Genomic DNA, 17,224 nt, shown 5'->3' with positions numbered 1-17,224 from the left:
CCGGTTCAAATGGAACCTTTAGTACCGGTTTGGAGACACCAATCGAGACTAAACGGGTTGTGGCGGGCTGCCTCTGGTGCAAAAATCTTTAGTCCTAGTTGGTGTTACAAACCGGGACTAAAGGTCTACCCTTTAGTTCCGATTTGTAACACCCACCCAGACTAAAGGTTTTCTGGATTTTTTATCTTCGTAAAATACAAAAGAAAATGATAAAAAAATCAAAATAAAAAATCCTTTTAGATGTAGGTAGGTTAGGTGACCTAGTTATTATTAAAATAACAAACATGAATTTTGACATTTTTTTGTTGCAAAAACACTGTATTTTTTCGGTAAAATGGGAATATCTTTTGCATACGAACTCGAAGAAAACGTTTAATATATGAAAATGTATCTGCGCGAAAAATTACATCAGTATTCTCCATGGTTTACCCCTGGTCAACAGATTTTTTAGATTTTTAAACTGTCAAAGGAAGTATGAAAATTTTCAGGTTTTAGGTTTTGCAAAAAAATGTTGTTATTTATTTATTCAAGATTATTATTACATCATTAATTTGGTTTATTAAAATAATTATTTGGAATTCAAACAATAAAGAAGCGTGACATCGTGACCAATTGGTTGATAGGATTGCTATGATACTAGTATCAATAACATGCGCGCAGAGCACTTGGAAGCGGGACAGAAGGAACTGAGAAGTTAAACGTGCTAGTGCTGGAGTAGTCTGAGGATTGGTGATTGAGCGGGATGTTTGACCACAAGTGAGCAATTCGACCTGAGATTAAGTGTAGTTAGAGACTAAACTAGTCAAATAACTGAAATAATAGAAATTCTGAAGAAAAAAAATAGAAAAAGAGGGAGTTACAAACCATGACTAGAGGTCATTCGCCCTGGCGCACGCTCGCAGCCCACGTCGGGGGTGGGGGCTTTAGTCCCGGTTCCTAGCACAACCTTGACTTGCAACCGAGACTAAAGGCCCTTACCAACTAGGATGAAATCCCCTTTTTCTACTAGTGATAATTAAGACGCATCGAAATGAATACACAAACTAGTGGGTAGTCATACTTTTTTTTGCCTTGACCTTGTCATATGCATAATTATAACACATGTAAAACCTTCTTCCATGTTTATCATCCCAATCATCACACCGCTTAGGCACACAAATTTCACTGTACCAACAATGAGCTTGTTCTGTTCCTTGTGGAAAATTGTTGGCCTACGGTGAGGGGTGCACTTCCAATTCCTCGGTTTGTCCTTCGGATCGGATGGAGGCACCGTACCTACAAAAGTTTTCATGAAAAAAACTTAATGTGAAATAAAAATATTTCAAATGTATGATAAGTGAACAAATAATCAGAATTTTGATTCAGATATATCTTACCTATAGATAACTATAAGCCCATTTGAAAAATATATTAATAATATCTTACACCTACACATGCCAAGATTAAACCAAATACTAGCAACATAACTTAACCCTAACTAGGTCACACATGAACAAAACCACAACAACATTCCCAACCAAACACAAATGGTACATGACAAGGGGTAACCTTATCAATGCTCATAATGATGGACTTGGGTTTTCAGGAAGGAGAACGATGTTGAACTCAAAGACCGGTCAGCCAAACTAGGCAACCGACGAAAGTATGAACAAGGGCGAAAGTCGCCGAGATTGTATTATTGAGAACTATGGTTATAGGGTGTTACGAGTTGTGGAATCTATCCCCCCTCGGTGGCTCCTCCTAGCACATATATAGTGTGATAGGTCTCAGAGTCCATCTCGAAGTCAGTTACATTGTGTATGTCGGTTCACCCGATATGGCCTATTTTACATAGTAATTGGGATTCGGCTTCATGTACTTTCCTTCATGGGGTTTCGCCTATTCCGTCCTGAACTTCGTACCAGGGATGGTAATACTGAGTACCCGATATAGCATACCCATGTCAGTACATGACATCAAATAGTAGCTATTGACCACACAAATTTCGAAATTTGGGATGAACTAGGGTTTCACCTATAGTGGCAAGAATTGATGGGATCGAATGAAAATATCTAAGGGGAGGGATGTAGACCGAAGTCCACCAAAGTTTGCTTCAGATCTTGACGATATGAGACGTGGATTTGAGAGGAGGAGGGGGGGTGGTGAGGATCTGCCCCTGTCGCCCTAGGCCATGGCATGTCCGTGGATGTATGGAGTTAGGTTGGGTGGCTGGGGCAGGCCAACACGGGTTAAGCCAATCAAAAGGATAGGGCCGAGGTCCAGGACGCTGAGTTACATAAGATAGCATCACTGAGCAGAGCGCTACCTAACCGAGCCTTGGGGACCACCTTGCCATGTTGGCAGAGCTGTAGCGCCAATGTGAAAGGTGTTACGTCGAAGAGGGTAGCGCCCTTGTGACAAGCTTTATTCAAAAGTGTTAAATTTATGAAATAATTTTATTGAGAGTTTATTACATAAAATAATTTGCTAGAAGGGATAGTTTTTGTCAAAATCCACCTCTCATACACCTATGCAGCGCTCGAGGGAGATTGTTGAGAGCGAGAGGAGCAACGGAGCATCGGAAGAGGTGAGCAATCGAGTGGAGAGAGTGAAGGCCTAGAGAGTGGAAAGGGAGTAGCTTTCATTGTCTCCATCTCTACACACTGCCGCAAATCCCTCCCTTTTAATGCCCTTCTCAAACCCCTCAAACCTTGTCCCTTCTCCAAGCCTCCCTTGGCCTTTCCGGTCTCTGCCTGCTTCTCGGGCGCAGCACCAGCTGTATTGTGTCCTCTCCCCTCGCAGCCTTTCCCTCCGCTGTCAACTCATCTATATATGCTCCCCCATTTCCTGCGCTCCAGAGTTCAGAGACACACACAGAGGTAGGGTGGCTCTTGTGACCTGTGATCTTGCTGTGCCTCTTGTGACCTGTTTGAGCAGCTAGCGTAGAGAGAGAGAGGGGAGAGAGATGGCTTGGAATGGTTCCGGCGACGACGAGAGTGGGCTCGAGCTGAGCCTCGGCTTGCCTGGGTACTTCTCCGGATCACAAGGCCAAGCAGGTGGCGTTTCATGTTTGATTCTTGATCTTGCTCCAGAGTTTATTCTTGTTCTAGCTTGCTCCAAAGTTTCATTCTTTGATCAGCTTGTTTGGACTAACTAAGCTTTTTGCTGTTCGAACTTTCAGGTTCCAAGGAGGAGAGGAACCGTGGTGCTACTGGGGCAAAGGATAGAACCAACGGCTCAAAGACAAGGTTCGGTTCTTTATCCTGCCTTTTTTTTTTTTTGTCCAAGCTTGAAGCTTCTTTGCCGTGGCAGTCGCAGCTGATTGCCTTGTGCCTGTCGTCCACTTCTGTCTTTTCTTTGAAGAAATTCTTGTTGCCAGCCACTTACTTTTATCGTGGTGCGTCTTTATATAGTTGAGTGAGATGCATCCTTGTTCTGAGAAAATCTCAGTTAGTGGAGATGCGTATGGAGCGAAAGAGCCAATCTTCTGCTACTACAAGATTGCGCTGATTCACTTGCTTCTTGTCTCTGCGACGTGCAGCAGAACGCTAGCGGCCGCGGCTCCGGTGGTGGGGTGGCCTCCGGTGCGCTCGTTCCGGCGGAACCTGGCCTCCTCCTCGGCGTCCAAGCGGCCGCCCGCCGACCCACGCAACGGCGCCGACGACAAGGCCGGCTACAAGGGCCTGTTCGTGAAGGTGAACATGGACGGCGTCCCCATCGGCCGCAAGGTGGACCTGAAGGCGCAGTGCGACTACGGCAACCTCTCCGTCGCCGTCGACCGCCTCTTCCGGGACCTCCTCGCCGGTACGCACGCACCGTCCGGCCGGCTGCATACGAGTTGGGTTATGTAGAGAGTCTAGAGACTGAACTTGATATGTCCTCTGTTTGTGTGTGCCGCAGCTCAACGGAACCAGAGGTCCTGCGCGGAGGGGAACCAGCCGTCGATCACCGGACTGCTGGACGGCAGCGGCGAGTACACACTGGTGTACGAGGACGACGAGGGCGACCAGATGCTGGTCGGCGATGTCCCGTGGGAGTAAGTTTTTCTTCAGTCTTCCAAATGCATGCAACGCCGAACTATCTGAGTATCTGTTCTTCTTGACTTAATTAAATGTAAAGCTCATGAATTCCATTTTCCAAAAAAAATATAGCTCATGAGTTCCTCTTGCCGCAATCGTTCTTGCAGCATGTTCATCGCCACGGCGAAGAGGCTGCGCGTGCTGCGGAGCTCGGATCTGAACGCGCCCTCGGTCAGTGCAACTGAAAATTACTGCATTCGGTTGGGATGTTTACTCCACAATATGCACTTGAGCTGATCCTTCGTTTCATGTTCTTGTTGCAGCTACGAGCGGCGCTGAGCCGGAAGAGGGGAGCAGCTGATCAGTGCTGAGCTATCTATCTATCTCCGATTTTATTTTTGCACTCTTGGGCTAAGCTTCCTGCTTGTATGGTTCTGTATAAAATTTGCCATCTCAATGGGCTGTCATCATGTCACGTTGCTATCATCAAGTAGTAGATCAGATTTGTACTGTTAAGATCATGTATCTAGCTGCAGTGCTGTAACTCGTAAGGTGTTGATTTTTGGAACGGCAGGAATGCCAAGTTTGGCTTTATCGATCGACTACTGTTCTTTTGCCTGTGAGAGGGAATCTTGGTTTGGTCAGTGCAGGCATCGCTGCTCTTCACTGTCCACGTACAGCGTTGTATGTATGTTGCTTGCTGGACTGGTTTTTATCTTCAATGCCAGTGCGCTATGGATTCTCGTGATGTCTGCACAGTTCGTGGCGTGTTTTGCGCCAGCCAGCAACGAAGCACACGGGGATGCTAAACTATTTCAAGTTCAAAATTTAAGAGTAGACAAAAACTGGTAGTAGGGATTTTATTGGACAAGGGAATTCGAAAGACAGAAGATCAATACTGACTTATGGGACTGTAGGAATGCACTTGTACTTTCCTATAAAAACTTTTACAGTATTTGTTAAGCAATGCAGAGTACTCTATCAGAATTTGTTAAGCAATTTCAGAGTCAAGTTCAAGATAGTCTTACCCGCAAAAAAAAAAAAAAAAAACCCCGCAAGGTAGTCGTTCCGTCTCTCACAAATTGAGCGGTTGTTTTTTCTGAAAAATATCGTCCATTTTTTTGCCTATCGATCTGCACATGAATTATTTTTTCAGCAAAATATTGCACTGTATGGACACTTGGACAACCCACAAACAGACCATGCTTGGTGAAGTCGAATTGCACTTCTTTTGTATATACACTTTCTGTGTAATTGCAATTTATGTGTGCAATAGCAATGTTTTAATTCCACATAACATTTGGAAGGGTTTTGGTTATTTGTTGTTGTCACCTAAAACATTTTCTGACACAGTGTATGCTAAATAGTAGTTCCAAATAGTGAATTTGGCTTTTAACATTGGTTCTCTCCATTGTGGATGACATTGTCATAGCCAAACGTTATGGCATGGGAGCAAGTAGATGCTCCTATTGCCAAATTATTTTTCTCACTCTCCTCTCTAGTGTCTCTCTTTGTTAGCCATGTCATCTCTCTTTAGTTGGCTGATCCACATTGAGACTTTGTGTGATCCATGATTTGTAATAAGCACTCTTGGTTGTAGGGTCTGTGGCATTTTTCAATAATGAAATAAAGGCTGTATGCATCACTTTGATGCAGAGGCTGGGACTTGTTCCCCCTTTCGAAAAAAAAAATGGGCCGTGTAAATATAAGGAGAGAGAATGTAGATTTTTTTGGCAATCTACACATTGTAGGAAGCTTAACTATTTGCCACAAAAGTCATTTTTCATTAGGTTGCATATTTGGCATTCGTCAACACTGTTGATGCTCTTACATGCCAGACAACCGACGGATGAGCTCCGGGTTTGTTGGAGAGACGTTAGAAACAACCCTAGGGCGATTCTGGGTCCTCGTCGATGACGAGGACATTTACAACGAGGTGGACACCAATGTTGAGGCAGAGGGGCAGGGCAACACGTCTGGAGGGGCGATGCCGTATCTCTGGCCCGCTTGTGCAACTCCGGCAAAGGATAAAACAAGGGATCTGCCCTCGGATGGCTCTGCGAGATGGAGGAAGAGACTAGAGAAGAGATCAAAACACCGGATCATGACCGTCGCCGACAGTTTCTTCATATTCGCATGTGCCTTCCAGGTCGAAGACGCTAGATTTTTGCCAATCGTTGTGGTCTCGGCGCCCCGTGCTGGAGTCGTCGACATTCTGTCTTCAAGATGAGATGGAAATGGCGACCTGGACAATGGAGAATCGCAAGAACATCAAGGATATTGATCTCAGAGATCGACGCAACATCGCATGCGAGGACATGCAACAACTTAGGTTTGAATTTCGAACCACGTGATTTTTGGATTGAAGTAACGAACGTGGGCTCGGTGAAGCTACATCAAATCCCACTGCCGAGTTTCGTTGACCAAGCAGGCCAATAAGATCAGTCCAAACACACGATCACGCGCCCTACGCAATTACCTTTTTTGACCGAGAGAATTGTCCACGTGGTCTCTCAGGGTTTTCGTGGAAAAAAACACACCGATAGCTCCTCTCGTGGCGGCTATGCTCATGTAGGGTCGTAGTGGTGGAAGAGGGGTGCCAATTTCTCGTGATCTAGGCGATGGCGGTGCGGGCCGTGGCGGTAATGCTAGCTGTGGTGCACCACAAGGAAACGGTGGCGCCGATAACTTCATGCATCCACTACCATTTAATAATTTTTTCATCGGCGGTCCAAACGGGCCGGCTGGCAATAGAGCCAATATGCTTGGAGGTTTCTGATACGTCCAAAACGTATCTACTTTCCCGAACACTTTTGCTATTGTTTTGCCTCTAATTTGTGTATTTTGGATGCAACTAACACGGACTAACGCTGTTTTCAACAGAACTGTTCTGGTGTCTCGTTTTTGTGCAGAAATCCAACTTTCAGGAAAACCTCGGAATTTTGACGAAAGGGCCTATTTTCCCGAATACTGACGGAGCCGAAGGACAAGTAAGGTGGAGGCCCGAGGGCCCCACACCATAGGGCGGCGCGGCCCGGGGGGCCCGCGCGGCCCGTGGTGTGGCCCCTCGGCCGGCCTCCGACGCCCTCCTTCGGACTACTTATTCGCCTCGACCTAAAAACGCACGGGGAGAAGTCGAAGTCGCCGAAACCCTCCGGAACGCCGCCACATCGCGAAACTCCGTCTCGGGAGCCGGAAGTCTCCGTTCGGCACTCCGCCGGACGGGGAATTGGAGGAGATCATCGCCGCCATCACCGCCAACGCCTCTCCATCAACCAGCCATGTTTCCCCCATCCATGTGTGAGTAATTCCCCCGCCGTAGGCCGAAGGGGATGGTAGGGATTGGATGAGATTGGTCATGTAATAGCATAAGATTGTTAGGGCATAGTGCCTAGTGTCCGTAGATGGTACTTTTACGATATTGTTGCAACTTGTTATGCTTAATGCTTGTCACTAGGGCCCGAGTGCCATGATCTCGGATCTGAACATGTTATTAATTCATGAAGATATTCATTGTTTATGGTCTTACCTCGCAAGTTGTATACACATGTCGTCGTCCGGAACCAATGGCCCCGAAGTGACGAAATCGGGACAACCGGAGGGAATGGTAGCGATGTGAGGATCACATGTGTTCACGGAGTGTTAATGCTTTGCTCCGGTACTCTATTAAAAGGAGTACCTTAATATCCGAGTAGTTTCCCTTGAGGCCCGGCTGCCACCGGTCTGGTAGGACAAAAGATGTTGTGCAAGTTTCTCATTGCGAGCACGTACGACTATAATTGGAACACATGCCTATTGATTGATTAGTACTTGGAAACCGTTTTATTATTATCTCGCAAATGCCCTGCTATGATTGTTACATGAGTTTCTCTCATCCATGCAACGCCCGTCATCCGTCCCCGTGCCTACGATATTTTAATCCTGCTCGTTTACTAAAATCACTACTGCTGTCTTTGTTACTCGCTGCTCGTTATTTCACTATCGCTACTACTATAAAACTGCTACTACTCGATAAACTCTTGCGAGCAAGTCTCGTTTCCAGTGTGCAGCTGAATTGACAACTCCGCTCGTTAAGGCTTTCAAGTATTCTTTGTCTCCCCTTGTGTCGAATCAATAAATTGGGTTTTACTTCCCTCGAAGACTCGTTGCGATCCCCTATACTTGTGGGACATCAAGACTATTTTCCGGCGCCGTTGCCGGGAGCATAGCTTTATTTGGAAGTTCACTTGGATTGATATTGTTCGCTGCAAATTCTCCATCATGGGTAAAACTCGCGATACTAAGGTCGCCATATTACCATCCACTACAAGAAAAGGTACAACTCTGAGTACCTCTGCTGCTCTTGATTCACCATCTGTGATTGATAAACTAGTTTCACCGCCATATGCTTCACATGCTGGTACTTCTGCTGAATCTGAAAACTCTCATAATATTGATAATATTTCTGCTGTGCTTGATGATAGTGGTTCATTGGGATCTTTTCTAGATGCTACAATTGCTAGGTCTAGACAAATTGAAAATACTCGAAACTCCCGATGTTACTACACCAGTTAATTCACCCGAACTTGAATACTCTAGTGATGATCTTGATGAAGATTATGTGGAACTTGATGATGATTTTATTGAAAAATGCCATGCTACTACTGATGCAAGAAAAATTAAAAAGTTGCTTGCAGAACATACCGTTAGATATAAAGCTGTCTCCTGATCCTAAATTTGCCACATCTCCTATAAACATTAGGGATAAAGATTATGATTTTTCTCTTGATCTATCTCATATAGCTATTGTTGAGAAAACACCTTTTTGTGGTACTTGAAAAAGAAAGTGTTGTTGAACACATGACTGAGTTATCTACTCTGAGTAGCTTGTTTTCTGATGATGTTAAGAAGCGTACTTACTTTGTTGCTAAAATCTTTCCATTCTCATTAAAGGATGCCGCTAAAACTTGGTATAATAGTTTGCCACCTAGTTCTATTAAAAGTCCAAAAGAATTGCTTAATGTTTTCTTCCGGAAATACTTTCCTGCTAGTGCTCAACATGCTGCTTTGCGAGAGAGTTTATAATTTTGATCGAGGAGATGAAGAGAAATTGCCCGAGGCTTGGGCGAGATTTTGCTCTCTTATTAGAGCTCGCACTGACCATGATTTGGAAAAGCATGATTTACTTGATATATTTTATAGTGGACTAACCATTGAGTCTAGGGCATACCTGGATAGTTGTGCTTGGTTGTGTTTTCAGGAAAAGAACTCCGGACGAAGTCGAAGAATTATTGGCTAAAATAGGTCGGAATTATGATGATTGGACTACGCTCGAACCAACTCCAACGCCAATATTGAAGAAGAGGGGTTTAATTAAATTGAATGATGAAGATATGAGGGAAGCCAAGAAGTCTCTCAAGGAGAAAGGTATTAAATCTGAAGATGTGAAGAATCTACCTCCCATAGAAGATATATGTGAGATAAATCCCCCTTCATCCATGATTGAGGTAAACTCCCTTCAACGCTTTACTAGGGAAGATATTCCGTATTCAAAACCTCCCGCACAATGCTTAGATGAGTTTGATAATTATATTGTTAAGCAAGAAAATTTTAATATGAGAGTAGAGAATCATCTAATGGAAAATTCTCGAGCTATTAGTCAATTACATGATATTGTGGAGAGAACCTCCAATGATGTTAAGATGCTTGTTAAACATTTTCATATGGTTCAAACTCAAATTGATCAACTCACTAAAGTGCAAAATGACTTGTTAGGAAATAATGCTAAAGAAAAACATGCTTATGAAGTAACAACTAGAGGTGGTGTCTCTACCCAGGATCCTCTATATCCTGAAGGGCATCCCAAAAGAATTGAACAAGATTCTCAACACATTGAAACTAGTGCTCCATCTAAGAAAAAGAAGAAGAAACATAAAAATGTTGTAGAATCCTCCGAACCTGCTAATGATCCTAATAGTATTTCTATTTCGATCGTTGAAACCGAAAGTGGTAATGAACATGATAAAGACAATGATAAGAATGATACTCCTGATAAAGAAGAGGTTGAAAAAGAACCTGAAAAGCATGCTAAAAATAAAAAGTATACTAAAGAAGATTTTATTGCTGGGAAACATGGTAATGAAAGAGAACCTTGGGTGCAAAAGCAAATGCCTTTTCCTGCTAAGAAACTAAAATCAAAGGAAGAAGAACACTATAATAAATTCTGTGATTGGATGAAACCTTTATTCTTGCAAATCCCTTTGGTCGATGCTATTAAATTGCCTCCTTATTCAAAGTATATGAAAGATATTGTTACTAACAAAAGGAAAATCCCCAATGAGGAAATTTCCACTATGCTTGCTAATTACTCTTTCAATGGCAAAGTTCCAAAGAAGTTGGGCGACCCGGTATACCTACTATTCCTTGTTCTATTAAGAATAATTATGTTAAAACTGCTCTATGTGACTTGGGAGCCGGTGTTAGTGTTATGCCTTTTTCTCTTTATAAGAGACTTTACTTAGATAAGTTGATACCTACTGATATATCTTTGCAAATGGCTGATAAATCTACTCCTATTCCTGTTGGTATATGTGAGGATGTTCCTGTTCAAGTTACTAATAACCGCTTGATATTAACTGATTTTGTTGTGTTGGAAATGCCTGAAGATGATAATATGTCTATTATTCTTGGGAGACCTTTTCTTAACACCGCAGGGGCTGTTATTGATTGCAATAAAGGAAAGGTTACTTTCAATGTTGATGATAGGGAGCATACCGTTTATTTCCCCAAGAGGATTGAAAAAGCGTGCGGAGTTAATACTATTTCTAATGTGAGAACTATCAAAGTTGGAACTATCGATTGTCCTATATATGAGCCTAAAGAAGAATATCAAACTCTTGTGATTGGATTCATATCAATACAATTCAAGGTAACATGATTGATTTGAGGTTTATTTCTTCATATGCTATGTAAAATTTATTTGGTGGCAAGACTTGATCAACCTTGTTAACAAATACATTTTATATGCATAGAGGAGGTAAACAACATCTCTTTCTTTCTCCACTTGCTTTAGTTGCTGTAGCATTTTTAATTTGCAAAGTTCCTTAGTTGATTTGAGTTTTCAAAAAATTTCCTGGCCAGTAATAATAAACTTAATACCCAGAAATGTGCATTTTTCAAAGTTTTCAAAAATTCGCGAAAATTACACCGTTGGTCCTATTTTTCGACAAGGCACCTGGGAGCACCAGAGGATGACCTGTGGGGCACCACAGGGTGCCACACCACAGGGCCGCGCGACCAGCAAGGGGGGCGCGCCACCCTGTGGTGTGGGCCCCTCCTTGCCCCACTTCTTCATCTCTTTCTCCCAGCATCTTCTCTCTTTCGAAAAAACTCGAACCAACTTTCTCTCACTCGTGTTTTTGCTCAAGAGCTCAGGATTTTTCGATCTCTTTGCTCAGCCCAGATTTCTGTCTGAAATTTGGCACATTTGCTCTCTGGTATGTGACTCCTTCGATTATCCAAATTAAATTTTGTTTGGTTGAGTATATCTTGAATATTTTGCTGATGTAGGTAACATGTTTAGTGAGCTTGCATGCTTGTTCTAAGTGGTAGAAACTACTTTTGATGCATGATTAGTACTCTAGCAAGTTCCTATGGTAGTTTCCCTCAATTATATGTCACCAAATCAAGTTTTATATTGTTTGTTGAAAATTTCAGAAAATGAAGAAGTTCAAATTTGGAGAATTGTTCAAGAAAGGAACAACCCAGCACCGGGAGGCCTTCTAGGACCGCCACCCAAATTAGGCGATCGTACAATGAGGACATCATCGCGCCTAGCTTCGCGCCCGAAGAAGACAATGGGGCTCCTAATGCCTCATCCTTCCCATGTTATGATTTTCTGACAAATGCAGGGATATTGGATGATTTCTTCACCCTTGTCAACAGGGCGGGTTTAGCCACCTACGTTGGAGATGAAAGGGAGCAATACTACATGCTCACCAAAAATTTTGTCGAGAGCTTCAAGTTCCAAAACACGCAATATGATCCGACAGTTGCATTCAAGATCTATGGTACTCCTGTTACTATGGAATTGGAAGAATTTTGTCGTGCATTGGATATTGCCCCTGTAGGTACAGCAAGGAGGATTGATGACAACCCCCGGGACTTGTTGGAGCTCTATCGAGGGATTACCAACGATGATTGTCGCACCATTCAGCGGGGCAAGATAAGGAACATTCAACTCCCCGCCATTAAATATTTTGCATATTACGTTGCTACTAGCATACTTGGTAGGGAGAACACTAGCAATATTTCTAGTTACCATCTTGCTTTCTTGAATATTGCACTTACTGGACTGACATCTTATCATCTTGGTTCTCTTATTGCTCGCCGCTTGTCTACCAGGGGACCTATTTTTGGAGGAGCTATTGCACTCGCGCATTTTAACACATTTAGAGCTTCCTATTGATCCTAATGATGTGCCATTAACCCCTAGGAGGCTTGATATCATTGCTATGAAAAGCCATCATTTTGTTACCACCGAGTCCACTTTAGATAATATGGTCTATAGAATGTTGTTTGCTGACGGGAATGAGAAAGAAATCCCTCTTCCCCAGCCAGGTTTGTTCGATATTGACAGGCAACCATGGTCGCGCACTAAGGAGGAGGTGGATGAACATATGAAGATACAAGATTTCCACCAGCAGCATGACTCCGAGGATGCCGAGCCCTCCTACGACTACACCGTCACGTATCCGGGTGCTTCTTCTAGCACATACCCGGAATATGATCCATCTTCATCGTACCAGGGAGATACTACCTCATGGCCTCGATGGGATTGAACTCCACTTAGGCCAAAAGCCTAAGCTTGGGGGGAGGTATACCGGCATCACTCATTCTTTGCATATTATGGTTGCTGGATACTTGTATATACTTGTTTAGTTTGTTTGAGTGGTTTTCTAATGAGAGGAAGATGATATTTGGGGAAGTGCTGCCTGAAAACAGATTCTGGGCTGTTACCGTAAAAATTCGTGCCCACAGCCAGAACAGTATTTTGCGAAGCCAATTTTTGTGCATGTTCCCCAGGTTGTTATCTAACTTTCATTAGTTGAACACTTTTCGAACTGAGCAACGTAAGATTTTTGTAAAAATCGATTTCTGTACTGCTGTCAGGTTTTGGCAGATTTCTGCTATCTCGCTTTTCTGTGTTTCTTTTAATTTGCTATTTCTTGCTTTCACTTTGTTTCTTTCCTAAAACACAAAAAGACCAAAAATATTTCTGTTGTTTCTCTTCACCATTTGTTTATCTTGGTTTCTTGCATTTGTTTCGCTTTATTTGCTATTGCTAGTTTGCTATAAGAAAACCCAAAAAGATTTTGCTTTGTTTGCTTGTTTCCTTTTGTTCTTGTTCTCAAATTCGAAAACACCAAAAATATTTGCTGTTCTTCTTTGGTTTTTAAAGTTCATCATGAGTTCAATGGTCTTCGGTGGCTGGAGCGTGGTTTTCATTTCATATTATCCAAGCTACACAAGTGAAAAAGGCAATAATGACGATCTACGACAATCTGATTGTGGTGAGAGGCTGGTATGAACTCTATTTGTTTTCATTTTTGTACATATACTCATCCATGTGAGCATGCTTAGTTGGTTCATGTGAGGTATATGTTATTTAAGAAAGTCTAGTAGTTCATGATCTCTCATGATTAGCTCCAATTTATTAATATGAGTAGCATGTCATGGATGTTTGCTTGCATTGTTTTATTCATAAGTAAGTATGGCATTGTGGTATCCTCTTCTGAATAATTCATTTATATCGACTTGGCACATGCTCACGCATGCATATGACTGAACAAAAGTCAATTAAGCCTCAATGATTTACATTGCTTCAGAGTTCTTGTATCACTTTTATGCCTCAGTTAATTTATTTTGCCGCAAGCATGATTATGACAGTTATTGCTCTCTTGATTTGTCGCTCCCTAGTCTTTTGCTAGCCTTCACTTGTACTGAGCGGGAACGCTGCTCGTGCCTCCAAACACATGAAAACCAAGTTATTCCAAAGTGTCCACCATAAATACCTATGCATGGCATTTCAAACCATTCCAAGTAAATTCTCATGCGCTACCTTTAAAACCTTCAAAATGCTTCTTAATTTGTGTTTATGTTTCATAGCTCATGAGGAAGTATGTGGTGTTTAGCTTTCAACCTTGTCATTTACTTTTGACGGACTCTCATATGGACTAGTGGCATATCCGCTTATCCAATAATTTTGCAAAAAGAGCTGGCAATGGGATTCCCAGTCCCGAATTAATTAACTTAAATAGACACTCCTCCATGGTTTGTGATTGTTGGACGGCACCCGAAGGATTCGGTTAGCCATGGCTTGTGTAAGCAAAGGTTGGGGGGAGTGTCATCATCATAATAAAACTGAACTAAAAAGGCACTCCTTCATGGTATGTGACTGTTGGCAGGCACCCGAGGATTCGGTTAGCCATGGTTTGTGTAAGAAAGGTTGGAAGGAGTGCCACATAAACATGCCACTACAAGAAATTAGTCATGTAAGGACGTTTTGTATTAGACGTTTTTTATAACGTCGCTATGCGTTGAACCCTCCGGTTCCTAGGGACGTTTTCTGAGACGCTGGTCATATCGTCTCAAATTTTTGACGGTAAATAAATAGAACCCAACTCGTTAGTATTAAGTTGGAAACGTTTAATGTGACACACGACACGTTGTTTATGGCCCAGCCAGCCCATTTAGAAAACCCTACTTCTGCACCCCTCTCCCTCAATCGCTACAGGTCAAAAAAGAAAACCGCCGCTCTAGTTCTTGCCGTCTCCGATCTAGTGTTCCTCTCAAGAGGCTGATCTGCATCGAGATTCATCCCCCGTCCGAGGATCATCTCGTTGTCGCGCTTCCACCGCCAAACATCATCAAAGTGGCTGCTCACCGACTACACGTCAGCTCCATCCTGCGCTGGCCGGCATGGTGCGCGGGCGTGACTTGCAGAGCCTTGTATTTGCAGGTTAGTTCTCTCTGCTTTCCATTCCTTGCCCTCTGATGTTGTGCTATCCTATAATTTTAATACTTTGGTAGAGGTCAATGCCCAATAAATGTTGTGGCGGGGTGTTCACAGATCTGCAGGACAAAAACTATTCAAAGTCATCTGTAATTAGGAAATCACAGGTGGATTCATTTGGACAGATGATTAAGTTGCTCGGTATTGTCCAGTTTACGTGCTTTTGATTATGAAAAATCTGTTTTGATAACTTTTGCACACAGGGCAGATTATATCATTGTCTACTGTTTTTGCAGTACAGAATTACTGATTCATCTAGAAGTTCTTCGCCAATAGGTGAACGCGTTACGTATGTTATACTGTGCAGCATGGTTTCAATTATTCTCTACATCTGCGCGTATGATTTTTTTCTCTTTTTCCTGATCAAGCTGGCGTCACATGTTTTCAGTAAACCTATAAATATGATTGCTTCTGTTCATTTTCTCTATGCCAAACCAAGAAGTATGTTTCAACTTTTACCGTTCTATACTTAACATGAATATATATATAACCTTTTCTACTCTTAACTATTTGGTTTTATTCTTTGAGCCTAATATACAAACTGTATGTTCCATTTTTTGCAGCCTCAGAAAATTATTTGCATTTCTAATCTAATCATTGATGTGAACTGAAAGAATTGACCCTTCAGCAAGATGTACTCACAACGCCAATGCTAAGGTACGTTCGTAAAGTTTTCTTCTCAGTTATAAGCATGTATCTGTACGGATGTTTAGTATTTAGTAACTCTTTTTCTTGCAGCAGAAGAAGGTATATATGCACCATTATAAAAGTGTGAAGAGATGGCTATCAATTATAAATACCGCTCCGATGGTAAACACCCATGGTATTTGCTTCATTTGTGTATGTGAAAAATATAAATTATTGAATTTTATCCAGTTAATTAATTTATGTTTCAGTTGAATTTTTGACAGAGGAATTATCTGTGAACCATTTCAAGCAACAACGCAGAAAACTGCAAGGAAAATCAGCATTAGCAATGGAGATCTGATATATCATTTCTTCACGCGGAAGCTTGTAGATATATTCCAACTACTAGAAGAAAATGTATTAGATTAGGATGATTTTGCGTGGTCAAGTTTGTAATTGTTCCATGAAAATGTACAAATCACTTGTAAAATACTGTTGTTCTCAAGAAATAAAGTGATTTTTTATAGATTCATTGTTTTCTGTTGTGCAATAGTTTCTGATAACATGATTATCCTGGTACATAGCGGGAATTTGACCGCAAAAAAAAAAACCATTTATATATATGGAATAAAAGAAAAACGTCTTGAGATTCTTTAGGACGCAAGAACATGCTTTAAAGACGACATGTGGGGGAACTTAGCAGAACGTCTCTCTCGGAATAAACACGCTTTATAGACGTCTCATGTCATATAAAGACGCTTCTAATGCGTCTGTACATAACTTGAGACGGTGCATAAGGAGACGCTTCTACGACGCTTTACACAAGCGGCTCTACAAGCGCATAGTGACGTTTTAAAGCGTTGTTAACACATAAATTGAACGTCTCTACGTGTCATTTATGTTGTAGTGTGCAAATAATTCATGGGAGCCGCTCTTGAAAGTCCGGTTGGCGAGGTAGTTGGTGTACCCATTACCATTCGTTGACAACAACAAACACCTCTCAAAATAATTTTACTCCTGCTTTACAAATGAAAAGCTCTAGCGCATGTTAATCCCTGCTTCCCTCTGCGAAGGGTCAATCTTTTACTTTTATGTTGTGTCTCCATCCCTTCTTTGAGCACTTTCTTGAGAGCACAACTATCATTCTTAGTATAATATGCTTGTCTCAAAATATGATTGATTGTGGTATAACTTTGATGCTTTTATCTTTGACAATCACTACTTCTAGTCTTTCTATGAACTCCCAGAGGTGCCCGGGCATGTATGTTTTGCCGATCAAATACAGGCAAGCGAGATACCACTTTATCATACTCTCTTATGAACATTGCAATCCTGCTTATATACATGATTCATGATGCTTATTATTAATTGTTGGTACCTCTTCATGATTGACATAGCTGTTAGATGATCTTACTTGCATGTATCTTATTATGAACTGCTTAAGTATTAGCCATATCATGAGAATATATACATCATATGAGCAAATGTGTTCGTGAAAGTTCTTTTATCGCTCAGTTGTTAACTGAATTGCTTGAGGACAAGCAAT

At 42.0% G+C, this 17,224-nt stretch overlaps 1 protein-coding gene across 4 annotated transcripts; it reads left to right on the top strand.

Annotated features, from left to right (window-relative positions):
• The first annotated feature begins 2,710 nt into the window (after positions 1-2,710).
• LOC124646614 (auxin-responsive protein IAA16-like) lies at positions 2,711-4,621 on the top strand. Of its 4 annotated transcripts, none has more exons than XM_047186714.1 (6): positions 2,711-3,026; positions 3,161-3,227; positions 3,521-3,783; positions 3,880-4,015; positions 4,166-4,229; positions 4,322-4,621. In XM_047186714.1, the coding sequence occupies exons 1-6, from the start codon at positions 2,945-2,947 to the stop codon at positions 4,367-4,369; spliced, it is 660 nt and encodes a 219-aa protein (XP_047042670.1). In that variant the 5' UTR covers positions 2,711-2,944; the 3' UTR covers positions 4,370-4,621. The 4 variants fall into 4 exon arrangements, with proteins under 4 accessions (XP_047042670.1, XP_047042669.1, XP_047042668.1 ...); XM_047186713.1 differs by having other exon boundaries at positions 2,711-3,035; positions 3,524-3,783; XM_047186712.1 differs by having other exon boundaries at positions 2,711-3,035.
• Positions 4,622-17,224: the final 12,603 nt, after the last annotated feature.

The sequence above is a fragment of the Lolium rigidum genome, chromosome 4 (assembly GCF_022539505.1).
Source record: "Lolium rigidum isolate FL_2022 chromosome 4, APGP_CSIRO_Lrig_0.1, whole genome shotgun sequence".
NCBI lineage: Eukaryota > Viridiplantae > Streptophyta > Magnoliopsida > Poales > Poaceae > Lolium > Lolium rigidum.
The sequence above is the reverse complement of the archived record's forward strand: the minus strand, read 5'-3'. Positions and strand labels throughout refer to the sequence as shown.